General features: G+C 44.3%; 1 protein-coding gene across 4 annotated transcripts in view; it reads right to left on the bottom strand.

Annotated features, from left to right (window-relative positions):
* Positions 1–3,912: 3,912 nt before the first annotated feature.
* GRIN2D (glutamate ionotropic receptor NMDA type subunit 2D) overlaps positions 3,913–27,334 on the bottom strand; it is a 58,155-nt gene continuing 34,733 nt past the window's right edge. For all 4 annotated transcript variants that reach the window (XM_078377050.1, XM_020798856.3, XM_072976759.2 and 1 more), the window contains 4 exons: positions 23,069–23,229; positions 15,116–15,303; positions 10,215–10,447; positions 3,913–6,983 (listed from right to left, as the gene is read on the bottom strand). In XM_078377050.1, coding sequence (XP_078233176.1) covers positions 5,544–6,983; positions 10,215–10,447; positions 15,116–15,303; positions 23,069–23,229 — 2,022 coding nt within the window. In that variant the 3' untranslated portion in view covers positions 3,913–5,543. The remainder of the gene's footprint in view (positions 6,984–10,214; positions 10,448–15,115; positions 15,304–23,068; positions 23,230–27,334) is intronic.

The raw sequence follows: 27,334 nt of genomic DNA, 5'->3' as shown, positions 1-27,334 counted from the left end.
CTCCCCAATCCGGATGCCTGGGTCCCTGCCCCACCCAAACCCTGCCCCATTCTGGTGTGGGGCGCTGCCCCATAATCCCACTTCCCCACCCTGGCAAAACCCCACCCACTCAAAGAAAGACTGCCCCCCCACCTACCCGCTCCCTAAAACAGCATTTCTAAAGTTATTACTAAATCGCCCCCAAAATAGGAAAAGGGACAAAGAGACACAAGGAAGAGAGAAAGAGAGAGAATAAAAGCAGCATTGAAAGTGTGGGGTTGAGAGTGCGGGTTTGTTTGTAGATTTGCATGAGGGAGACAACATGTGTCCTTAAAACTGCATGTTCAGTTGAATTGCTGTGTTCATGTATTTGAGGGCTTAGGTGTGTTCCTCTTGTGTATGCATCATCTGTCACATCATCTTATATGTACTATTATTTCTGTTGTTTTATATCTTTCTGTGAGTGGGGTTCTGTGCATTTTCAGAAACACAAAGCACGTGGCCTGCAGAAGTTCATGTGTCCATAAACCTGTTTCTCTCTTGAATGTCGTGCCTCCCCGGCGCGCTGCTACAAGTGGAGGCCACTTCACCCATGATGCAGATTCCAGGCCAATGGGCTTCCAGCAAAAGAAATCCTTCTGCCACACTTCATGAGTGACAGCGCATGCTTCACTCCCTGCAGGGACAACGTCAAGTGTGCTGCAGTCCTGTCATGGCAACTCTTTGGGAATATGTCCTGTCAATGTAGCTTGTACTTGTATGTGATGTGTGGGTTCCTTTGAGATTCAGGGAGTGTGTGTGACAGCAATCCTGCATCTGGGATGGAGGCTGTGCTTGCGACAGTTGTTAAAAATTACCGTACCTTTTCACAGTGCATGCTCCATTAAGCTGCACATTAAGTTGGTTTTGCGTGACAGTGGGTTTTATTTGAAGAGGTTCGTTTCTCTGTCTGCTGGCATGATTGTTTGGTGTGTGTGCTTGAGTGGCCTTTGTGCTTGCCTGTGGTTGTGTGAATGAAGGTGCATGTTTCTTTTTCGTGGGATTCACTGTTGGCAGTGTGTGCACTGGTTCACGCATGCTGGCATGTTGCTTTGGCAACTGATGTTGTGGGGGTTCTTCCTGCCACTGTATTGGAAAACTTTTAAGAGTTGGGAGGGTCAGGGAAGACCCTCAGATCCAACCTCAGCCCTGAGACAGGGGACATCCCAGTACACATGAAGCTAGACTTAGACAAGGTGCTCTTGGACTTTTGAACAACAACTCCCAGAATCTGCCCCCCCAATGCCAGCATAACCACTGGCTATACCAGCTGGGTGAATTCTTGGAGTCATAGTGCAAAAAAAAAATGTTTCCAAGCTCAGTCAAAAGCCTCCTGATATGAGATCCTGCAGTGCCTTGTCCCTGCTTGTTCTATGGCTGATTGGTTAGGGGTGTGCCAGCGCCAGCTGGTTTTCCCAGAAACAGTCTGGTGCTTATGCCAGCCACGTCCCCTTATCCAGTAGTTTGCAAGAATGCTAGCACCTCAATAAAAAAAAGCCGGGGATTGATTTCCATCATAGGAATCTTCACCATTTCTGGCCTGACATGGCTCCTTTCTTCCTCTGCAACTCAAGTTGTTCCAACCTGACTGTAATGTGACCAGATCTAATGGCTGTTTCACCCCCGACACCTTCTGGTGCTTGAAGCTCAGTGTTTTGTGTCCTTTCCATCTGGTGCTCCTCTCCCTCTTCCTTTCTAACACCTTTTTAAATATTTGAAAACTGCCAACATGTCTCTCTCCCCCCTCCTCCACCCCCTTCATCTTATTTTTCTCGAGGCTAAACAGACCCAGTTCCTTCAGCATCTCTGCGTAGGAATTGCCTTCCAGACCTTTGATCATCCTTGCTGCTCTCCTCTGAATCCTTTTCAATTTGTCAACATCCTGCACGCTCGGAGGGGCTCAAAACTGAACACAGCACTTCAAACAAGGCCTTGCCGAGTGGGTGAGCATGCAAGCATTCCTTGATTCTGGAAGGATGCAAAAGAGACAAGCAGCTTTTACTGGGTCAAACTGGCGGCCTGTTTAGCCCTGCGTTGGGTCTGAGCTGCTGTGTCCTCTTTGAGAAACTAAATGCAGAGAGAAAAGCTTAACTCTGCAGGCCGCTGGACTTACGCAGATTAAAGGCACCAGCAGATATTCTGCTTCGTTGCCTTGGTCTGTTTCTGCTCTGCACAGAAAGGGTCCAGAATCTCCACAGAGCAATTAATACCTGACCTCTAGCCTCCCCAAATTGTATTGAGCTTAGAAGGCTTCTTCAAGTGGTCCAGTGTCCACAGCTGGCAACCTTGACCTGTACAGCAGAGATATGAAGGAGGGAATACCTTTTTTGGACTACAGCCCCGAGAACCCTGCAGCCAATGTGTCCCACTCTGATCCAGCACCTTTTCACCCAGCTGATGTCTTCTCTGGGCCCCTCATGCAAGGGACTGCATCTGAAAGCTGCCATTTAAACACCCCCAATGTGCTCTGTGAAGTTACGAGAAATTAAAATGGAAAAGGTTCTTAGGATGCTGTAGGCCAATGCTACGTGTGGAAAAGCACAAGGAAATGAAAATGGGTGGCTTGCAGCCTGAGGTCCACCAACATAAAGAGAGAATTCACCGGAGGACATTTTGCTAAGGCCAGCTCATTGGAGCCAGCTCTGTCATAAGACATTTTCTATAGCCTTCCAAGTTATGGTTTCAATCATAAGGGACAGAAACTTGAAAACTTTTTATTGTGTGAAATGGTATATACCTAATACTAAATACTGCATTTGCTTGGAATTGTGATGTGCATGTGTGTACACATACACCCACACCCACAGACTCCATAAAGAGTCCTGGCCATGTCTCTGTGAGTGAGGCAAAACCCACTTTTGCCTTAGCAAACTTTTTCTTTGGTAGTTTTTAAAGTTTTGCCCCAATATCTGTTTTCTGGGCTCAGAAAGGGAAAATCCAGGAGCCTTGATAAGGAGCAAAAATGAACACGACTGCCTCATGTCTTATGTGTTAAAATGTGGGCCATGCTATACATTCATAAAAGGAGTACGCTTAAAGGTACATCATAGATGGGTAGGAGGAGGATGCTAACCATTCTTTCTGTATGTACTACCCAACCACTTTCCAAAACTCAATTCCTAGGCTGTTTTTCTTCTTAGAAGGTGTTAACTTTTCATCTCAGCATATTGGGAGAAATCCGACCTGTGAAAAATTAAGTATTTTGGCTGGCCGGCCAAATGACTGGGCAGGAAAGGATTTCCTCCCATCCTGCATGTTGGATCATGCCCCCAATCCTTGCTTCATAGGACTTTGATTTGAGTTAACCAATAATGCTACCCTATGGAATTTATGCTGTCCATCCTGGTTTTAGGGAATAACAATTAAATTTAATTCTGAATTCCATTAGATGATTCTTCTATTCCTGTTCTCTAAAGTTAGGGCCATGCCAAATGTTCTCCATTTTACCTGCTACATGTTGCTGCCTTCCATGACGTTTTAAAAGATTTTGTAAAATAATCCATGTAAAAGTCTTCAGTAGCCATATCCTGTTGCAATGAGTTCCAGAGATCACTGAAACCTGCTGCAGTCAAAATACTGTCTGGCAAGAGTTTTATAATGCAATTACTCTGCCACAAGCATGAAACTTACTAGCAGGTTGAAACCCTTGTCTCCTATTTGCAAGCCTGCCCATGTTTTCTCACTGATTCTCCCATATTCTTTCTTTCTGGAAAAAAAAGAAAGAAAAAAAGAGGAAAAGACAGAATAACTTAGTAACCTCTTCTGACTGGTAACACTAGGAGCTTGAAAGCGCCCCTGTTTTCATCAAATATATTAAGATCTCCATATATACAGAAGCCTCCTCTTAAAAAAAAGTTTGCAAACTCCAAACAAAGTAATTTCTTAGACATACTTTGAAGACGTGGGGCTTCAAAGATTAGCTAACCCTCTTCTAAGATCTTTGCACACAGGGCAGCTTGTGTATCTTCTCTATGGAACGATATGGCAGAGGTACCTGCATCAGGAGCTCATATATCATTCCCACAATGAAGAGGCATGATTCTTCTCCTTGCACAGGAAATCAGGTTGCAGAATCTTTTGTACCTCACTTATTCCTGTTTTCACAGCACCTGTGAAGTAGCTCAGAGCAGTCAGCTTTAAGACAGTGGATGGTGATTTCAGTGTTGATCAAATACACTGTTTTCTTGTATTGCATCAGATTTTTTCTTTTAGTGTTTTCCGTTTCGTTTGGTTTGAAATATGAGTGCCCTTTCAATTAACAGAAGGGTTTTATAATCATGTTTTCTGTCATTTTCCACAATACCTCACCTAAGAGAGAGAGTGGCAGTGCACTGATATGTGGCTGTGTAGGATTTGTGAGAACAAGCCCTTTGCAACTCAGGCTTGGTTCGTCTGTATAGGTTTGGGAGCATGTGGTGTTATTTTATTTTCTAAATTCAGTTCAGAGTTATTTCAGCCATGATAGAACCTAGGTGTATGAGTTTGTATTTCACTGACTGTGGTGTATATTGGCATGTGTTGTTATTACCGTAATTGTGAGTCAGAGATTTCAAGATTTCAAGGCGGGGGGGGGGAGAAGAGAAAGGAGAAAGATGCGTGAGAAGAGCAAGGAAAGCTAGATGGAAGAGGAGGAAGAGGAAAATGTGCAGGAAAAAGATCACAGTTTTCTGTTGAACAAAGTCACAGTTTTGTCTCCTAACACCCCCTCCCACCCAGAAGTCCAGACAGTTGTGTGGTGGTTCTCATCCACGCCCCATCCCATATCATCACTAGAGCCTGACTGATGACACATTTCTCCTGCTGCCAATCTGCACGGGGACACAGACTCTCTCCATCTTCAGGACTGGTTTGTTTCAGTGGCCCTCCCTTGAGTCTCCTTGAGAGAGTAATAGCCCTGCTGTTGCAGTAGCCAGTGGCCACAAGGAACCCACCCCATCAATATGCCACAGGGTGACAGGAAAGCCCTTTTTTCTGGAATATAAAAGATCTGTTATGGAAACACAGGCAGGAACAGCTCCCCTCTAGCCCCTTCTGCAGATCGGCTGGTGGAAGGGAATGGGAGTTTGGCCACAGGGAGCTGATATTCTGGTGGCACTTGGGGTAGCAGTAGCAGGCTATTGCCCCTCTCTAAAGCATCATCTGCGCTTTCCCTTCATTTTTTAAAAATGAGATTATCACTGGTTCCAGTCTCCATGGTGGGTTTTTATCTGTGACTCTTTTGGTTGAACAATTCCCCTTCCTTGTGGTAGAAAGATGTGGCTATAGGTCATATCTTTCCATTAGTATCCTAGTTGCATGCCCTTTTTGTCCTGGTGGGTTCATTCATGGCACTTTTCTCCCCCCCCCGCCCATCATCTTCATAGCACTGCTTTTGTTCCTCATGTTGGGCCACAAATGCCATTACCATCATCTCTGTCCCCACTTGGTGAATAAAACTACAGCACAGTCTCTTTTCGTTTTCCAGTCATTCCTGTCCAAAGCATCTCTCCTTACCCCAGACCCACTCCCACCCCACCTGTCACTGGTCATACCTCTGACTCCAGGCTGGAGAAATGAGCTGAACCACGCCGGGCAAAAAGCTCCCCACTCCGGCTCACCCGGCGTGGTAGCCACTCTGGTGAGAAGCCACCTTGATGTCGGTGGGAGGCCCCGCAGCGCATCATGTGGCAGGAACTGAGGTCCTCCAGACTGCGGGAGGTGGGGTGAAGGACTCCACCCGCCGGCCCCAGCTCACAGGAATGGTGGTGGCGGCGGCGATGGAAACCATGGCAATGCTGCGAAGCCAGGCAGCCGTACAGACTGCAGTGGCGGTGCTCCCAGTCCAGGCGACGTTCCAAACGCTCCTCGGAGCAGCTCAGGTAACGCAAGGCCTCCTTGCGGCAGGGCGGGGTGGGCGGTGAGAGCATTTCCAAGCTCAGGCAGTGCTGACAAGGACCGTGGCATCCGTGGCACTTAGCCAACTTGTCAGCTGACCAATAGTGCAGAGGCTTGTGGGTGGCGAAGAGCTGCCTCTCTCGGGATGGGTATGTGCAGAAGTAATCGGGAGACTGGTACCAACAGCTATGGCCATCGCTGTCCCTCTCACAGATATCAGAATCTGAGTCCGAAAAATCCATGTAATGACTTTGGCTGCGCAGACTGGCACCGACGGCAAGTGGGTGAGAATGGCTGCGGCAAATGTGAGCCCGGGAGCTTCTCTCTCGGCTTGATGATGTTGGGCATTTAGTTTCTGGCTCAGCTCGTGGCAGGGGTGTGTCGTCGGCATGCCGGTAACGGGGAAGAGGCGGGGAGCGCTCGTCTTCGTAGGACAGCCGTGTGTAGCCGTAGCGGCTCCTCTCTTTCCCGAAAGGCCGGCTGCTGCCCCTTTCCAACTCACAAGGGCTTTTGGTGGCATATCCGCTAGATGAGTCGTACTTTTTCACTTCTGGGGTCCGGCTGGCCCCTTTCCCAGACTGGAAACTTTCATACAAGCCACGGAGAGATTTACGTTGCCAGCCTGATGCCACTGGCGGCATGTCAGGCGAATCTTTTTCATGGACAATGGCAAAGTAGGAAGGAGGGTTTTCCAGGCCACGGGAAGGTGGTGGTGGAGAGAGCTGACAGGGAGCCATCTTTTTCCCACCGACATGATCAGAGAGCCCTTCGGGTTCAATGGGGCCATAGAAGCGGTGGAAGCCATCAGAGAAAGGACTCTTGAGGCTGTGGCGTGGTGGTTTGGTAGTGGGCAGCTCTGTAGGTGTTGGAGGGTAGAGATCTTTGTAGCAGTTAGGGCTGCGGGCGTGGCGCCACCGTTCCACGATACGCCGCTCACGGGGCAGGAAGCTGGAGCAAGGGAGCGGAGGGCCTGGGGGACTGGGGAGTGCTGGGGCGGTACTACGTGATGGCCCATAGGTATGGTTAAGGATAGGCAACTGTTGCTGGTCTGGAATTTTTGGATCTTCACTGCTACAACAACTGTACATGCCCTGAAATAAACAGTAGAAAGTAGGATAAATGAGGGAGCTGTTGGAACTATAACATACCTGCTTAACTGGGGTGGGAAGGCATAATTGGGATATCACTTCAATCCAAATTATGGTAGACTGTTATGAACAACAGAGTATCATCCTGTGCAGGTGAGCTCTGTATACCCCTCCCTTGAGGGATCTGTGTATAATAGGGATGGGCCAAACACATTCCTTTTGGTCCTTGGTCCCTCCTTTGATAGAAAGGGGAGATATAAATGAAATATGTAAAATAATGAATAGCAATATTGTTGTACTGCATCTCTCATGAGCCTAGCTGTCATAAACAATGGTATGCATACTGGGATCTGTCTGGAAGACTAAACTTTCCTTTTCTGAAGGAAAGAAAATGTATCTCCTCGTGAAATGCATTCTGCTGATAGCAGTATAATGACTCTTTTCCATGTGGAAAAATATCAGTCATAACACACTCCTGTGTGTGTGATCTTTGCAAATTCTTTATATAACAGAATAAAGCCTATCTTTCGGGTTTTATAAATCTGCTGTCAGCATTCTAAGCTACAAACGAGGATTAAATCTCATTGTGGATAGCCATGTCTATCACACCCTTGCAGTATCCCATCCTCCCCACCCACCTATCTCTTACATCCTTTACCACAGCACTCCCCTAGCTGAATGACCTATACTGGGCATAACTGCTAACTGCTAACTAGCTTCAGATTCCTTGGCCCAATTCTCTGCTTTAGTAAGGCCACAGCCCACATTTTGGGGAAACCTTTCTAGCTTTGTTTGTATCCCTGATGGTCTCCCTGGCCTCGCTTTTCATGAAAACTGTATTAAAGAAGTCATCATCATCTTAGAACTGCAGAGCTGGAAGTGAACCTATGAATCATCAAGTCCAGCCCCTTCAAGGAGACACAGCGGGGAATTGAACTCCCAACTTCTAACATCACAAGCCAGATGCTTAAACCACTCAGCTATCCAGCTGTTTATCTAATGCTTCTTAAAGACATGTGTATCAGGACATTAGGAGTTATGGAGCAACTTTAACTCATAGACCTTCCTCCTTTTCTCTAACATACAGACAAAGAGAGACACATGCTTGCACCCCAATGAAAAGCCAGTTCAGTTCCCACCAGAAAAACATCCTTCCCTCCCACCCAGTGTGTCCTTCACTTTAAGTCATTGGTTTCAGAGACCGATTCCCCATGGCAGTGAATGGAGAGAAAGAAGGAGGAAGCGAGAGAGAAAGAGTGAAAACAAGAGGGTAGGAAAAATATCAGTAGGTAAATTGGCCCTCTGAAGATCAAAAAAGGAACCCAAAGAGGAGACAAAGGAAATAAGCATTGGAATCAGAATGTTGGGTGGGACTTTTGCCACCTGGCTAGATGGTTTTGTTTTTAGCTATCCTTGCTTCAGTGCTAAGCAGCAGCAATTTTTAATCTGTATTTAAAATGATCAACATATGCAAATGAGAACTATACAGAACTCAATTTGTGCTCTGCCTGTCTCATGAGAATCTGTTTTAAATGCCAGAGGGGTGGCCCGTTAACTTAACTGCACTACACTGAAAATTTAATCAAGTCTGAAATTTGTTTTAACTGCCTTGACCTTGACCCCACCCTCTGCAACTTTCCTGTGGGAAGTGGCAGGCTTCTGTGAGCACTAGCAGTTTTTGTCCTAATCATCCCAAACCATATCACAGAATTACAACATCTCAGATACCATCACTGGGAACTGTCACTTAAAATGCTTGAAAGTGGTTTTCATTTGCATTATACACATCATAACAATATGCTAATGCCTCCTCGCTCGGTAACCACAGCCAGTCTCTACACATGAGGTGCTAAAGAACAGCACTTGACAATAAAGAAATGTATCCTAAGTTCCAACACCCATTCTTTTTCAAACTAACCACTAAGAATCGAAATAAGAAAACAGAGGGATGTGGGCAACACGGAATGGAGACCAGCAAAACAAGACTTGATCATTTCTCACATCCTCACCCACTTCTGAGAATCAGCTTGGCTTCTTTATGTCTTTTTATTGTATTTGGCAAAGATGATAATCAACGAATCAAACACTGGTTTGCTGGTCTATCTGGCACCCTTTCCTCACTCTTTCAGACAAGGGGCCAGTGCCCCCTGTCCCTTTAGACTGTTTGAAGTGACACCAGCAACCTAAGCAAGCCAGGTCTTTATCCAGGGCACTAACGTTTAGAGGTGACTCTACGAGTTAGGAAAATAGACATCAACACTTCTTGATTCTATTCTCTCTCCCCTTGTTTGAAACCACAGATGTCATTTTTTTTGAGGGCAACCACATTCTCCTCCTCCTTTTCCTTAATGGGGGCTTGTGCCCTTACCTCAGGGCAGAATGAGTGGGAGATGGTCCCACTTGCCCCAGATGCCAAAATTGCTAATTTACAGCTCTGAATGCAATGTGTAGATTCATTCAACTGGACATGCATTTTTCATCTTAATTTAAAAAGATACCCAATGCAAAAATAAATTTTTAAGTTATAAAACTGCCACAGGGAAGGAGGTTTGTGACATCAAAGGAACCGACCGGTTAGCTCTGTGCACAGCTGCTGCAGGCAAGCAGAACTGGTTTTATTAAGCTTGCTCCTGAAGAAGGCACTTGTCTCTGCAAAAAACACAGGGAAGTGTGTGCTTCTGCAGCAATCCCATCACTCAACTGAGGCATGTTTGTACATAACCATGGATAAATAATTAGGGAGAAGATACAAGGAGAGGCACATTGGATTAGCTAAGTAAATCAGTTTTTTGTGTGTGATAAAGTAACCTAAATTCTGTATACAGATTTGCATACAGTGACTGTTTTGCAGATTTTAGCACACAGCATGGCAGATCACGGCGAGATCCCACCTCTTCTGAGATTCCAGTCCCTTGCCCATATATATGCTCTGTTTCCCACATACGATCTGAAACTTATTTCCACAGCCTCAGGAGACAGAAATTGCATGGTGGGGATACTGGTGATTAAGTGAACGTGAAGACCTGAGAATGCTGTTCTTTGCGTGCAAGACAAATACATATACTTGTATTGTGTGGTCACATGATAGCTGCAGCTCTAGATAAAAGGAAAGAAGCGTGGGGAGTGAGGAGCTTACTCTCTGGAAAACAAAATGGAGAGCTGGGACTCAAAACATCACATTTGAGCAGACCCATGGAGGCACAGCCAGCCCCTTGACCCCTCTTATAACCTCACCCTGCTGAAGGCGAGCAGGAAGTCCAGTCGTCCAGTGTGTCTCATACAGTGACGTAATTTCCAGTATATGAGGTGTTCCCAGGCAAAGACCAGGAGACTGAGCCCCATAGCTACCAGGAGCATATAGAAGACACCAGCCATGTTGTCTATATCCAGCTTGCTGCTCATCACTTCGATTTTGTCATTGTGGCAGATTCCTGAGAGCCAGAGACGCTCCAGCAGCTCAATCTCATCTGAAACAGAAAAGGAAGAGGAAAGAGATGGAAGCCAGGAGCGGTGCTTCTCTTGCTGTCCTTTCCCCAGTATAGCCAATTAGCAGAGCTTGTAAAAATTACTTTTTGGAGTAAAGCTCTCAGAATCCCACAGTTGTACTCCGAAAAGTAAATGTTGCATGCTCTTCCCTTTAGCCATGGTTCCCCTTCGTCTCCCATGACCAAGTAGGTGTGATCAACAAGCAGAAGGATAACACTTCAGGCGTGGCAGGCAGCTGAACAGGCCATTCCTCATCTGACTCCTAGGGCACATTCATACTCCAAGACCAATTAATTATTGCTCCTTAATACAATTTACTATTCTTCCTTATCCATGGTTCTGATTGTGAAAGATTGTTCTCTTTCTACCTTTGCCATGCATATCTGTGAATCCTAATCCATTTAAAAAGTTTTTGTTCCAGATTAATTAAAACAGCACACTGAGGTTTTGTACACATTGGCATGAAAGGTAGTCCAGATTTAAGTGGTATGATTTGCAGGATGCATGGGTTGCTAGGCAACATTTTCTTGCACTCCCTTGCTCCACTAGGACCTTGCAACCCATATATATTATGCTCTTTCACACCTGAGTATAAGGCTCTCTGAAACACATTACAAACACACATTCATGCACACATGTGATATAAATACTCCCAACAGCCCTAAACGGCTTGGGCCCTGGATACCTGAAGGACTGCCTCCTTCCATATGAGCCTACCTGGCAGTTAAGATCTAGCCAGGGGGCCCTTTTGAAAGAGCCGTCCCTCAAGGAGGTAAGAGGGACGGCTTGCAGACAAAGGGCCTTTTTGGCAGCTGCCCCCAGACTATGGAATGCCCTCCCAACTGAGATTTGTCTGGCGCCGACACTGATGACATTTCGGCGCCAGGTCAAAACCTTCCTGTTCCAAAAGGCTTTTAACTGAAATAATATTAGCTGTGGGTCTGATGGCAATTTTATATATATTTTAATTGTATTTTAATTGTACATATCTTTATTGTATTTTAAATGCTGTAAGCCGCCCAGAGACCTTTGGGTAGTGTGGGCTGCATATAAATTAAATAAATAATAATAATAATAATAAAATAACAGTCCTTATTATGTCCGTAGTCAACATATATATGTGTACACACACACACATAGATAGAGCAATAGATAGAGCAGCAGAGCACACACGTACTTATAGTATCCTTGCACATGGGGAATTCATTGCAAAATTCGCAATGTTCTGTGAACCCAAGCTCCACATTATGCAATAGGAGCAAGTTTTCAACATAGGTAAAATAGACATACAGTGGTGCCTTGCTTAGCGATGTCAATTCGTGCAGAAAAAATCGCTGCTAAGTGATAACATCGCTAAGCGAAAATACAAAAACCCATAGAAACGCATGAAAACGCAATTAATGCGTTCCTATGGGCTTAAAACTCACCCTTAAGCGAAGATCCTCCATAGCGCCGCCATTTTCAGTGCCTCTAAAGTGAGGAATCCGTGCCTGAAAACAGCAGGCGGCCATTTTGTTTGCCTAGTGGCCATTTTGAAACCTGCTATCATCGCAAAGCGAAATTTCCCCATAGGGACCATCACAAAGTGATAGCTTTTGCGATCGCAAAAACAGCTATACGGAGTGATCGCTATGCGAGGCACCACTGTAGTTTGTAATTTAGTTTCAATGTTTTATTAACAAGTGCGATTTTTATTTTATTTTGAAGTTGTAGCATACTACATGCAAACCAATGTACAGTGGTGCCTCGCTTAACGAGCGCACCGTTTGACGAAGAATCCGTATAGCGATCCCTTTTTGGGGATCGCTATACGGATCTGCCCCAATCGCCGCACTCGCTTTGTGACAATTGGGGCTCCGGCGGCCATTTTGGAGCCGCCGAACAGCTGATCGGCGGCTCTAAAATGGCCGCCGGATGACCTGAAATGGCCCCTATCAGTGTTTTCGCGCCCTCCCCTTGCTTACGGAGGTCGCGAAAACGCTGCGGGGAGGCATTTCGGGTCATCCGCGGCCATTAAAATGGCCGCCGGACGCGAAAACATCGCTGGAGGGGTAAGTTTGCACGCTTATTGGAACGCATTAAACTAAGTTTAATGCGTTCCAATAGGCTTTCCTTACCCGCACAGCGATGTTTTCGTATAGCGAAGGTTAATCCGGAACGGATTAACCTCGCTATACAGGGCACCACTGTAAACTGTAATATGTGACAATGGACACTTAGAGCAGGGATGGGTAATTTTTGGTTTTGTGAGGCTGGAATTGGAGGACCACCCACACCATTTTTGCCCCCAGACCTGACAATATTTGGAGAGGGAGTTAAATGGTTAGTCATACATCCCACGTCCTCCAGGTGGTCAACTGAAGCTATTTTGGGGGAGGCTGTGTATGATTTACGGCCCTTTTTCCAACACCAGAAGTGGTCTCTTAACAATATTGACAATTGCAGGAAAATGCTGTGAATTGTGTAACTTGGAAACATCCCACTGAATATCAGGATTCATGAGTTTGTCCTAAAATGTAAATATATGCATCTTTTGTGACAAAATTCATCTGAAATTACCAATATTTTTATGTGAATTGTCCACCACTTTGAGGACATACTCTGTAACAAGTTTAAACCCAAAGTCTACAAAACTATCCAATTCACTTTCCTCCACACAGTATTCTTACGTACCATACTCCTCGTTGAGTATTCCTGCCCCCCCCCTCATTAAACAAAGAACATGTCTATGTCTGGAATGCTTTGTTTCTGAATGTTGCTCATGCAGCCAAGAAAGCTGGAGAGAAAGTCATGCTGCTTTTTTTTATTCAACTGGCATAAAAGGCAAAGTGATTTAAGCAACCCCATCTCCAGCATCTTGCTGGCATGCCCTGTTGAGATGGGAAAAGCCCGGTGTCCCATTCTCCAGGGGATCGTCATAGTCAGCCAAGCCTATTAGGAAAAGTAAGATTGTTGGCTAACAGCAATTAGAGCCTCAGACTGAGCCCATTAACAGCAGCCAAGACGGAATCTAGGTTCCTCTGCTCAGATCAAATATGCCAGAACGGTGTCTGTTCATTATCCCTGCAGCTAGAAATAGAAAGCAGGTTGTATGTCTCCCATTGCCTTTGCTCTAGTCTAGTCCATGGAGGCTTACTGGCTCTCTCCCAGGAGTTTTGACTCCCAGACCTCCTGGCTTGAACTGACTGGACCCCACAATTCTCCTGAGGTTTCTTCTCTCTTATACTCTGAATTAATGAATTCAGAGCAAAATAGCAGGATCTGGGCACGATCAATCTGTAGGTCTGCTGAAAGAGAGCAGAAGTGGGAGAATGTGCAGGCTGATTTTCAAGCACTGGTAACAATGGGATTATGAGAGTTGTAATCCATAACATCTCTGGAAGGCCCCAGGCGCAAAAGGTTACTTTAGTAATCTGTGAGAATTGTTGTCAGTTCTGGAGCCCAGAAATCCTTTCAGTAAACCCGTAAATGTGGATTAAAAACTGCATCCACAAATGAATTTGTGCTGTATGGGAGAAATTTGTGCTTGGTGATGTGAGCTGGTTGATTAACATGAGATGCTTGATTAACATGAATGGGCTTCTTGCTCTAGTTTTGCCTGACAAATTGATGGCTGATCATGGATTTGACAAATTGGCTTTAATAGGCTGTAATGACATTGAATCATTCTGTAGCCTTGGAAATGCAAAATCTTTGGAAGTCTAGGGGAGGACAGAGACACAGCATGAAGTCACTTTGCATTTCTGAATGGGACTGAGAGATGTGCGTTGGCTGAGGCCAAAGCAGCTTGGAGTGCGAGGTCTCATTGTGGCATCTGATACAAGATTAGTGGATTTCCTGCCTGTTGTAGAAATGCATATTTGCTTCTGTTATGCTCTATCTGCAATTCAAACAGGTTTTATTACAAAGACACCATATGTCCCCAGCACTCTTTCATCCAAAGGATACTTAACCAGGTAGCAGTGCTCCTGGACTAATTTATCAGGGAACACATAATGCTATATTTAACTGCCTCATTTGCAAACATGTAAATTGTTAAAATGTGCTAAAAGGAAACTAATTTTTACAAATATTCAAAGTAAGGTCAAGGAATGATCTCCCTTGCCAAAATGGTTCCCATTCAGCCAAGTAAGTCCCTGCCCTGGGTTTTTTAATGGCAAACATGAAGGAGACTCCTGTTCTTTGCTCCAGACAGAGAATGAAGCCTGTTGAGAAGGACTGAAACAATGTGGTACCGTCTCACCTAAAGCCTCTTTAACACGTGCTTGAAAACCTGATACCAGATGTCAATTACTTTGAGTTGTTCCTTAGTGATAGCATGTGGATAGAATGTGAGCCTGCCTTCCAGTAGGAAATGGGACTCAATGGTCCAAGATTCCTTTCTAACACAATTTGAGTGCCACAAAACATAATAAATATCCCTTATTCTGTTTCAAAGTGTCCTTTATTTCTGAACTCACCCCAGGGCAGCCTGGGGGGGGGGGATTCAGAAGACAGAGAACACTACCAACCCACTCAGATGTTGGGGGAAATATACCCTCCACCTCCCAGCCCTTAATCTGTTTCTCATCTTAACGACCTAGGCATCCTGGCTCCCTTCTTAACTTCCCCGTGCCATCTCTAGACCCTGGCACACAGCTTATCCTTACCGTCACTCAGAAACTGGAGCAGGGCCAAGTCAATGGGCCGTTTCCACTTGGATCCTTTCTGTAGCGCAATGCCGTAGCCTGTAGTGGCAAAGACTTTCCCGCTTCCTATGGTGACAAGTTTACAGCCTTCTTCCTTGCGGGCCATGTAGTTCAGGACAGCTGCATCATAAATGAAGGCATCCAGCTTCCTGCAGTCAGACAAGGAAGAGAAACAAAGATACTGGAATATAACATATATAGTTATAAGAAATTGGTTTGTACATACAGTATATATGTTGGTGACTGATTAATAATGTTTGGCTTTTAACTGATCTGCTGATAAAAGCAAAATATTCATATCGCAAAGAAAATGAAGACATGTTTTTGGGGCTCTTGATAGCTTTCTTTAAATATGAGGAACCTCCTGTTTGTTCCTTCTTCTAACCTTTTTAACGGATTGTTTTCATACCACAGGTGCATATTTCCCCTGACTTGCATAAATAAGAGCAAAACACATTTTTAAAAGCAAGTTCAGGACCCATTTGCTACTGCAAAAAAGCCAGGTTTTAAAAAATTTATAGTCTGTAATTTCAACAGCTTTGGCTGTTAGTGATCCTAATGGTTAGAAAGAAAGCCATCGTCGTATTTCGAAGAAGGAAAGTGTTGGCTAGCTTTGGGTAACAAATTGGAAAAGGTGAGAGGGAAACCCTTCTACATTTCTTCTATGTCATCACACAGGTTGCAAGCACGATCTCTTTACCCGCAGAAACATCTCTGTGGACTGCCCAGCAACAGTATCACTGAACCTGCCTTTATATACAGATTTTATTATGTGACTGATTAATCTTCCCATTAAAACATGACAAGCTTTCAGCTATAGCATAGATTTGTGTAAAAGGCCTTGGGGGAGGGAAGCCCTTTACAGCTAATCTATATCCTAGCTCATGTCTCCGCTCCATCTTTATCTTGGCTTTCCCCACAACCTGTATGTATGCGTTTATTTTGTATGTACCTCCAAGGCTTGGAAATGTTACTCTTTTGAAATACATGCTAGCTGGGGGATTCGGCGAGTTGTAGCTTAAATGAGTAACATTTCCAGGCTCCATTATTTTCTAATATCCAGCTAGATACCATGGTTCCATTTATCTGTGTACTCTTCCCCCTGCACCACTGTGAGACAGGGGGCGAGAGTAGTAGTCCTCTCACTGGAATGCCGTCCCTTCCCCTTACTGCCGAGAAAGAGATACAGACCTTGCCCACCTCATCTCCCAAGATAACAGAGCAGCGAGGGACAAATACACAGGAAATAGAAGGAGAAATACAAAAGTTAACTGTTGAAGGAACTCAGGGAAAAACGGTGGGAACAGAGTGGAAGAAGAGGGTGGAGATAGAGATGGGAACAACAGATATAAAGAGGAGGGAAGAACAGTTACCACCAGGTTGGGAGTGGGTTTGGCTGGAGGATCCCTGGACCGGAGCATGGGAAAGGCTAAGGGTCCCAAAAGAGGAGGTAGACTATAGAAAAAGGAGAGAAATCCCTCCAAGACCCTCTTATTGGGGAGAAGCAGAAGCCAGAGAGTGGAGGAGAAAGCTAAGAGAAGAAAAAGAGAGAGTAGAGAGAGAAAGGAAGGAGAGGCTGGAATGGACGGTAAGCGAAATGAGGATGAAAGGGTACAGGGACCCTGGAAGACACACACACCCATTAGATGTTCCATGTGGGAGGATGGCTGGGATAACAACACTGTGCCCCTGCTGGAAGGTAAAGCGGGACAGGTGGTGAACCCGCATTTATCCATTAAACCTGGGTGAAGGGAACGCGTTCCTACATGAAGGGTGGAAGCCCCTGGCTGACCCGTTGTCAGAAGGAGAAAAATGTTGGAATAATTTTGTTGATACCGGTTATTTGCTGATCACACCAATAAACATCACACCTGTTTCTAAATTACAAAAATTTCCTGATCTATTTGAACGAAGAAAGGAGCCTGAAGCTGAATCCTCACATATTGGCGCCCAACATGGGAGGCCTTCACCATTAGAAAGTTCCACAGAAGAATGGCTCTGCAAAGTAACAGAAGGTCAAGAAACTCTGATAAAACAACTGATGGATCAGCAAAATCTATTGATTACACATTTAATGAGAACCCACCTCGCTGCACCACTGCCTCGAGAAACGATGCCACAGAAGGCATTGATAGCAAGCCAGCCACCCATAAAAATACAAAAAATGGGCCCACACGATGACCCAGCAGCATTTCTTAATATGTTTGAATGAGTGGCTACGACGGCGCAATGGCCGACAGAACATTGGGCTTTGATCTTCACGCCATATCTAACAGGCTTACCGCAAGAAATAGTAGACACACTGTATATACTTGAAGCAGGAGATTACATGAAAGTAAAGATGGCAATCCTAAACACATTGAACCTAAACAACAAGGCATACCGACGATGGTTTAGAGACCTGAGATTATGCCCCAGAATACACCCGCGAACCCTAGCACAAAAAATGAGGGTCAGTGCCACAAGGTGGATAAAACCTAAAGGGAAAATGGCAGAACAGGTGCTGGAGATCATGATCATGGAACAACTCATATCAACTTTAGGATTGGGACCAAGAAATTGGGTAATGAAGAACAAACCTGCCAACCTAGAGGGTGCTCTAACTCTATTAGAAGACTACTTGGGAGCAGAAGAGCCGCGGCCAAACGGGATGATGACGCAGATAGAAAAATCTAGAAGCAAAGAGAAAATGGCAGAATCGACAGGGAGCACGAACGCACGAGGTCTGAACACGCCGAACATCAGGAGATCTAGACCAGACCACATGGACTTCGTGAACCCAACTGGCAGCCGGGTGCCAAGATCCACCATAACGATGGAACTAGTGCAGATGAGACAAGCAGTGATGTGGAATGTGCCGAAGGCGGCATGCCATGGGTGTGGACAATATGGACATATCAAGAAGTATTGCCCAGCGGAAGTGTGTGCATGGATAAACATATATGCCCTGACAGCCAATTTTGGTACAGAAGTCTTAGTGTTACTTCCTACGGAATCAGCTAAATTGTTTGCTAAATGGCAAGGGCCATACGAAGTGGTTAGGAAAATTAGTGAGGTAGATTATAAATATGACAGACAAGAAAAAGAAACTACAGGTACTGCATGTAAATTTACTGAAACATTGGGTAGATGGAGAATCCGTCTTTGGAGACTGTGAAGAGGAGGAATTGGGACCTGAGGGGAAGAATGATGAGGGAGAGAAAGAGACACAGGTGATTATTGATGACTGGGTAGAACCACAACAAGCAGACCAAATACGTCAATTAGAAAAAGAATTCCCAGTCATGTTCTCCAAAAGACCTGGGTGCACACGCTGGATTGAGCATAGTATCGAGACTAAACCTGGGGTGGTGATAAGGACAACAGGGAGATCTTGGCCCCAACAACTGACCCCTGTGATCAAACAAGAAGTGGCAGAGATGTTAAGTTTGGGAGTTATTGAGCTGGCCAAGGGGCCTTGGTGTAGTTACCCGGTAGTTGTACCCAAGCCTGATGGGTCTGTTCGATTCTTCATAGATTACCGTAAGGTCATCATGGTTTCTAAATTTGACGCATACCCGATGGCCAAGGTCGGAGACCTGTTAGGCAAATTAGGGGGTGCTAGATACTTTCGTCTTTAGACCTAACAAAGGGGTGCTGGAAAATCCCTTTAAGAGCTCAAGATAAAGAAAAAACAGTCTTTTCCACCCATGGGGGCTTTTTCCAATTTACAAGAATGCCTTTCAGGTTACATAGCGCAGCGACCACCTTCCAATGCCTCATGGATCAAGTACTGGCCCCAGTACAGTACTGTGCGGCCGCGTACATAGACGACATCATTATATACAGTTCCACTTGGAAGGAGGAACATCTAGAACACTTGCACAGAGTCTTGAAAGAATTGAGAAGGGCTGGACTGACTGCAAACTCCTGTAAATGTAGAACAGCCCTTCCCAAGGTAAAATATCTAGGCTTCTCCATAGGTGGAGGCAAAATACAACCCCAGGAAGGAAAGATTGCTAAGATTACACAGTGATATTGGCCCTGGACCAAGAAGGAGGTTCAGATTTAGCCCTTCAACCTTTTGCCTTCACGGTTCAATATTGGAAGGGGAAGGAGCATTCTAATGTGGATTATTTATCCCGGCACGATCCATGGGCAAGGGGTAAGGAGGAATGGACAGCCCTCTTGGATGCCCCTGCTGGAAGGTGAAGTGGAACAGGTGGTGAAGCCGAATTTATCCATGGAACTCGGGTGAAGGGAACCCGTTACTAGACAAAGAGTGGAAGCCCCTGGCTGACCTGTTGTCAGAAGGAGAAAAACGTTGGAATAATTTTGTTGATACCGGTTATTTGGTGAACACACCAAGAAACATCACACCTGTTTCTAAATTACAAAAATATCCTGATCTATTTGAACGAAGAAAGGAGCCTGAAGCTGAACCCTCACAACCACAAGCCAAAAACTTATCCCAACTGATGGAGGGCCTACTGGTTACAGCTGACTACAGGGAAGGTCAGTCTGTGTCAGGGATCTCTTGTCCTGCCTCCTTGTGCCTCTCCCTCCACAATCACATAACCACCATAATTTCCCACATGCTAGTAATCTCCACCTTGTAAAAGTACGATAGTTTTTAAAAGCTTAGTGTAAACCAAGCAACCAACCCAAACCCCCAACGAAAAGAGAGAGGGAAAACTTAGCATCACACATAATGTCATAGAACGGCATTGTAGGGAAATCTGGCAAAAGCAAATGTGTTGAATGGTGCAATTGAGGGTCCTGCAGAAAGAGAAGAACCTTTCAAAACCTTATACAGCTGAAATGGTCCACCGAGCTGCAGTTGCTGTGTCAGGCCAAATTACACTGTCAGCTCAAAACGTACTAAGTACTCACTGAGCAGAAGCACAGAGGGCCAGCTAAAATGATGGCGAAGACCAGAGCTTTTTAGAGTTACAGACTTTTTCTATTAAAAAATCACCTCCCCTCCCCCTGTTGTGGTTTTGGGACAGGCTGGGCTAAGGCATACATTAGTGGAGTAGGGACTATGGGACTAGAACCAGAACTGCAATGAATGAATGAATGGATGAGACAGAAGTTGGGTGGAAAACAGCCTGCTTAGCAGAAACTGCATTTCACTGGCTTTTCAGGACTGCAGTATGGGTCATCTGATCAAGTTGTTTGGATTACTAAAATGACCGGCTGCTGAGCAACTCTATTTGCTTTGGGGCAAATAATCAAAATCCTGTCATTTAAATTGCCTTTTAAATCAATATAACTGCAATATGTATGTGGGTGAGGAGTATCCTTCTCCTAATTTTTAAATTCACACTTATAAAGCAGAAACTCCAGTCCATGTACCTATATACATCTACAGTTCATCCTTTATTTTCAAAGAAGACCATTTCTGTCAGATTTATCATTTAAGAAAAAAGAAGTAAGTGGTTAAGGTTGAATGGTAGCATGCTGATGGACGTGTAGATGACTAACTAGCCTAGAAGATATGGACACAGTGAGGGCAGGCTAGCTTGTCCTGCAATCATTGGGCTGTTGTAATGTTACATCCTTGCTTTCTGATTTTCCCTCTTCCTTCACGCATCCTTGATTCTTTTTATTTCAAATTTTTAAGCCACTTGTTTGATGGTGTTTCACCAGACATCTTGGTCTTGAGTGAGAGCTTCCCAGTTGAAGTCAATATCAAATTGCTTTGAAGTTGTCCACAGTGTGTCTTTGAACTGAATACATATATACACACATATTCATTAGGTTGATCTTTTATCTATTTATTCATAAGAAGTAGAATAAATAAATAAATTTTGTAGAATTAGGAAGTGGCAAGTAATCTGGGTTAATTGATAGCATATATTGCTGTAATTGTGTATATGTAGGACTAAATGGTAAATCATACATCCTGTAACTCAGCCAGTTGGCCTTTTAAACTGGTAGCCAATTGGCCTTTTAAATTGGTAAGCCTTGCCAAAACTGCTTAGAGTTAGTGATAAAACACTCCAGTATCAGGAAAAACAATACTTAAATCACAAGTGCCCACAAATACAAACCCACAAATTCAAATATAAAACCCCACATGGGAGTCTCGTTAACAGCATGCTTGCACAACTCAGTCCTGCACTGAATGCTTCACTGCAGACTTGTCTTATTTGGTTTATTTATGAAATGAACCAGTAGGAAGCCAGAGACGTTCACAGAAGCACTGTTCTGGAGAACAGCAGGCAGGCACTGTTGCTGGTGTGCACAGCAGCTACCCAGGCTAGACAACCACTTGTTCATTGTATTTTACAGAGAAAAAATTCAAAGCCTTAAAAAAATTAAAAAACAAACAAACACGATGGTAATGTTTACAGCAGCATCTGTTTACATGAAGCAAGTCTCGCTGTGTTCGGAGAGGCTTACTCCCAAGTAAGTGTGCAGAGGACTGCAGCCTCATCAGACTGGAGCCAGCACTATTATGAGGCAGAGTCAAGCAGCCTCTGATCTAAGGATCACAAAAGGGGAGCAAACTATGAGTGTCTACATTGGTTAGTAGTCCACATTTATTGTCAAAGAGGAGAGATTTTAGTGCCTCTTATGCCAAAATAGCTTGGCTGTTTTAGGAAACTACCCACCTTGACTTAAACAGATAAGGAACACCATTTTTTACTCTGCCTCAGGCAGGAAAATGTGTTGGGCCAACCCTGAGCCTCACAGATTAATTCGACAAATAAGATCAGTACAGAATGTTTTGGTTGACTAAAACAGAGCCACAATGAATAAGGCAGCAGAGGCTTTCTTGAATTAATTAAATAAACACATATTTAATGAAACTTGGTAAGAGCCATTTTGGCAGGAACTATCATGGGAGTAGGGGGAGAAGCTGGAGGGCCATGTGGCTCAGCTATCACACTTACAGAGGGTCTGAAATGTAAAATACACTACAATTTCTGAAGCTCTGTTTTGGCATTGAGAACCACGAAAAATAGAAGGGGCCTGGGCCTTTTTTCACCTCTGAGAGGTCCAGATCTAGGAAGAGGCATTTGCTCCTATTCCAAGGCAGGAGGAGATGGCAGACATCATCATGCCAAGGAGAGAGAATGCAGGATGTCCTTTGTAAGATGATGCCTGCAATGTGACACATGGGTGCATCATCTCAAAACAGACACAGTATGATTTTTCCTTTTAGAATTATTTTTTCATATGCCCTTTTCTGCACATTTAATGAATACACTGATTAATTGACCAAAACTCGTATTATTAAATTAAGCTTTCTTTAATAAAATGTGACTAATACATTTGTTGTAAAATTCCAAAATAGTTTGGGCGTGAAGGCTAGCTATGTCACAGGCAATGTCCAACAACAGCCTGTGACACTCACAGTATCACGTTTTCACACAAGCAATCACCAGAGAAATTAGTATACGTTACTGGTAAGGGTCAGGGGAGCAGGAGGCATAGTGCTTTCTTCTGAGAATATTGTGTCCCAGGTGCAGGCAGGTGGGCAATTTCTTTATTGGAAAAACTAGGCTTCCAGGGCTGATGGGCAGAGTGGAGGATATACATGAGAAAACTTTGTTTATTCAGTACAAAAAATTGATTGGGTGCAAAGGACCTTGGAGCACAGGTGGGGCTGGCTAGTAAGTTGGTCAGAGAGAGAACATTCCCCCCAGGCAACAAGATAGTTAAAGGTGAAAGCTTAAGGCATAACAGGGAGAAGATAGGAAAGAATTTTAATTGACCTTCCTGCCTTTGTTACTTCCTCCTTTTTCCATTTTAGGAAAGTATTTTTTTTAGACTACAGTTTGGACAAAAACCAAAGCTAGCACTGCCTGATATGGGTTTTGGAGAGTTGTAGTCCAAAGAATTAACATTTCTCGTCTCTGCTCACCCCCGCAGCCCACCTCTTCTCCTCCTCCATCTCTGTCATCTTCATTTCCCCACACTTACCCCGTCTGCAGATTATGGAGTGCATCCTCCACACTACGCTGGTTGTACTTGCCCATATATTCGTGCATCTCCCCATAGTTGTTCCGAATATTTTTCTCAGTGCTTCCGTTGGGAACTGTGCCAAATCTTAGTGGCGGATAGTGATGCTGGGGTTTCTGGAACTGTTGAGGGAAGGAAAACGACACTGGAATATGAAGAGCGCTTACTTGGGTTGTTCGCTACCCTTTTGCTACCCCATTCACAGAAGTGAAAACTGAGCCAAAATAGAAGCAGGGCCTGGGATGGGTGGGGCTTCTCTCAGTTCTAGTGGAGATCAGTTTGACCTGTTCACTGTCATTATCAATTATCTGACTGATAAATGTGAAATTTGGCTAGCATTGATGAAAGCAAATATTATGCTTCTGGATATGAAGAACACCTTATGGCTGTGATGGACAAGACAGTCAGGTATAGGAATGGTGTCTGGCTGGGTAATATTGATAAGCAAAAAGTGTGCTGCTTATATACTTCCCCCCAAGAGCTTAAAGCAGTATCTGGGGAGCTTACAATTTATTTATACAGGCTACCCATTGCCACCACCCCCCGCAAGCTAGGTACTCAATTTACCAACCTCAGAAGGATGGAAGGCTGAGTCAACCTTGAGCCGGCTACCTGAGCCCGTGAGGATCAAACTCAGGTCGTGAGCAGAGTCTTGGCTGCAGTACTGCAGTTTAACCACTGCACCATGAGGCTCCTTACAAGAGCAGGCAAGAGAAGAGATATGCGTATGGTGTGGTAACAAAATGTAAATGAATGAATGAATATAAATGAATAGCTATATAAAAATTGTCTTTGACAACAATTTTGCACGTAGCAAAATAAATAAGTAAGTAAAATAAAATAAAGCTAAAGTGAAGTAAATTCCCAATGAGGATTTTGAGACAAAGCAAGACCCTCTGGTTTCAGCACAAAGGTTTTCTGAAAGCCGAATGTATAGGGCAGTTAGCATGCTAGGAGAGTAATGTATTGATGAATTTTCTTACATTTTGCCAGGATGTTTATGTTTACCAAGCCTTTGAAAGTTTAAGACCAGTTTTAATGCAATTTATTTCATGTTAATCTCATCCTCTACAGAGCTCAGGGGAGTGTACATTATTTCCGTGCTCCCATTTTATCCACACAACAAGCCTGCTATTAGGTTAGAGAGATTGGTTGGATTGGGGGAGGAGTATTCAGAAAGAATGAATACATGTACTGAATATTGTTCCCATTTCTCTTTGGGCATCAGGAGCTGCTGACAGAATTAACCATTTCCTTTGGCATATCTTGATGGAAGATTCAGGGACTAACTACATGTTATGTATAAGTGTATATAATTAAGCCTTGGTAGCTTTTTAAAAAAGGAAAACAGCATTGAGAGAGGGGAATGTAGAATGAAGAATGCTTGCATGAACCTGGAGTACACAATTAAAAAATAAAATGGTGGGCAGAGAGTCGGTTGAGTACTCTACCCTTTTCTCTTCTGTATTCACTATTCCTAATTACCATATCCCAAAGATGAGCTTTACATTAAAACAAAAAATGACATTGGGGGTTCAGCAGCATACTTTTCCATGTAACTGAAAGTTTGATCCCATATTATGATAATCGATTTAGGATTTGGTGTTTGGAAAAGACATAGTACTGTATGTCCATAGTGAAAGCTGTTTAAGAAAGCACGTAGGGTATACATACCAAGCCAAAGCAGGTGGGGGGGGGAGGAGAGAAGAGTGTTTTAGAGGTGGGTTGAGAGGGTGAATCTGGGATTGAAACTTTCAGTATAATGTTTGAAAATATAACAGCAGTTTGTTCCGAGTGATTCACCACCCTTTTTGTGTTGTTTCTGTATCTGAAATAAGCCCCTCTGTAGCTACTAACTAGTCTACAGGGGAAAGTGACAGGTACCAGCGTGAGATGGGGAGGATATAGGTATGTGACAGAGAAACTAGCAGATGGAGGAGTTGAAACGCATCCTCTGCTGTCTTGGGCCAGTCTATCAACACTGCTTACTGTTCTGAAGTCTACGAATAAGACCATGTCTTGAGTAGCTTACATATCTGCTCCCCCCACCCACCCCACAGGAAAGGAACCAAGCAGAGATTGACCAAACTCTGGTGACATAGACCTCTCCTAAAATAGAAGATATGAGAATTTCCCTGATATGACATGAGGAGACTTGTAAATAGGGGAATGGGGATGGCTTCCTACACAGGTTTGTTTCCAACCTGTAACAAAAAAAAAAGCATGGCCAATGATTTTTGAAAAATCAGCGTGGAGACAGACCAAAAAACAGGGAAGGTGCATGAAAGAGACCAGGAGCGGACTCCTGAAAAGGCAGGTGTAATGAAAATATAATTTGGGGTATAGATGGATTCAGCAGTTGGCAGACAAGATTGTTGACAAAGACGTACATGGAGAGATCAGCAATACTGAAATAGACTGGGACACATTTAGAAGTATGAAGGGCAGAGACAGCTTGTTTGTTCTATTACGAGCGAGCGCTTCTAGAGGCTCTAGACGGAGGAAAAAACATATTTGGCATGTTTCAGGCATCACAGAGCTGGCTCCGCGCAAGAGCTCTCCAAGCCAATTCAATCCTTCCTTCATATTCACGGACAACTTGGGCATTTGACATGGCAAAAACAAGTGAGGAAACAACAGCAGATCAGAGGCACCCCAAGTTAGTAGCAGCGAGGCATATGGAGGTGCACAGCAAGGATGGGTTTCCTGCGAATGGATGTAATGGAAGGAGGTTGCTAGGTGTCTAAATGCTTTTAAGCTATTAGACAATCAAAAGCATCTGGAGAAAGTAAGAGAAGCAAGCGGAAAATCAGTATCTGGAATGTTGCAAGGGAGGATGTATGACAAAGGCAAAAATAAATGGAAAAGGAGCAAATGGAGGTCAGTGAGACTACAAGGGAGAATGTGAAGGTGGAAAAGAAAGAGAAATGAACTTTTAAACTACTAAAAGAAAAGGATTATTGTGGTATTTTGAAGACCATCCTGTTCATGGTGCAATAAGTTTTTGTCAACTAGATCCTGCATTGTCAGATACTGGAGTAGAGGATTTCCACTTTGGGGACAGGGGGCTTTTCTCTGTCAACAGCCCAGCATTGGGTTTTGGAAGCACCTTGTCAGTCAGCAAGGAGCAGGATCAAATCCAATAGTGGCTGCGTATGTTCAGAGTCAGAATTAGGCAGGCTGCCCCTTGTCTCTCCTTCCTTCCTGCTTCCCCTCCCATCTGGCTGGTTAGGGTGGAGCAGATTGCTCTTTAGAGGCCTGGGTTGATTTGTTTGTGGAGGCCCTTTGACATTTGCTACAGGCTACATGAAAGTGCTGGTTGCCCATCATGGTTATTGTGGTTGCCTCCAGTGGCTTCCAGAGGGACAAAGTCTAGGGAGGCACTCGAGTAATGCATCTCTTCAGCTTCTCTGTGTTCTTATGATGCTGGGCCTACAATCCTGTATGCACTTACCTGAAAGCACATCCTGTTATACCCTGTGAGACTAAATTATGAGTACCTACTGATAGCTACTCTATTATAATACATTTTCCTTTTCTCCTTCTTTTTCCTCTATATTCTGCTTAGATTTTCTTCCTGTGCCCCTCCCCCATACTGTTCCCTACTCAGTGCGGGTTTGTTAATCTGAGCCGTTTAATATTTATCTGCAATTGTGTTTTGTGTTGGACGTTAATTACATCCATTAATTACATCCCTGCTCGTTAGCTCTTAACGAAAGAATTCAGAATTCAGTTGGAGCCCAGCCGCTTTGCCACAGCTGGTCCAGTTTGCATGGCCCCCTCCTTCCCCACAGCTGTGGTTGCTCGTCAGGGGCTAATTACCAGGGGATAATCAGCCCAGTCCCAGTTTATAAATACACACAATGCATGCTGGGCATCAACAAGGCTTCCCAGTGGAGGGCTATGTGGAACTACTAAGCATGTGAACCCAAGTGTTTACGTCAGCTTTCTTGTTAACCTGAATCCCTCCTGCAGGACTGAACTAAATACAACTCCAATTCTCCCAGCCAGAATGGCTTTAGGGATGGTTGGAGTGACAGTCAAGCACCTCTGGAGAGCACCTAGGTCAAGGGAGGCTGGCTTAAATCATTCACCCTTTAATCTGGCCCATTTGTGCTTACACATACACACACACACACATACGCACATTATTCTGCAGATTCTTCAGGGGAGGCATTCAAGTCCCATGTCTGAAATCAGATACTGGTTGTTAGAAAACTACTTAGA

This window comes from Pogona vitticeps, chromosome 6 (assembly GCF_051106095.1).
Source record: "Pogona vitticeps strain Pit_001003342236 chromosome 6, PviZW2.1, whole genome shotgun sequence".
In the NCBI taxonomy this organism is placed as follows: Eukaryota; Metazoa; Chordata; class Lepidosauria; order Squamata; family Agamidae; genus Pogona; species Pogona vitticeps.
Note: the sequence above shows the minus strand (reverse complement) of the source record. Positions and strands in the feature narration are given on the sequence as shown.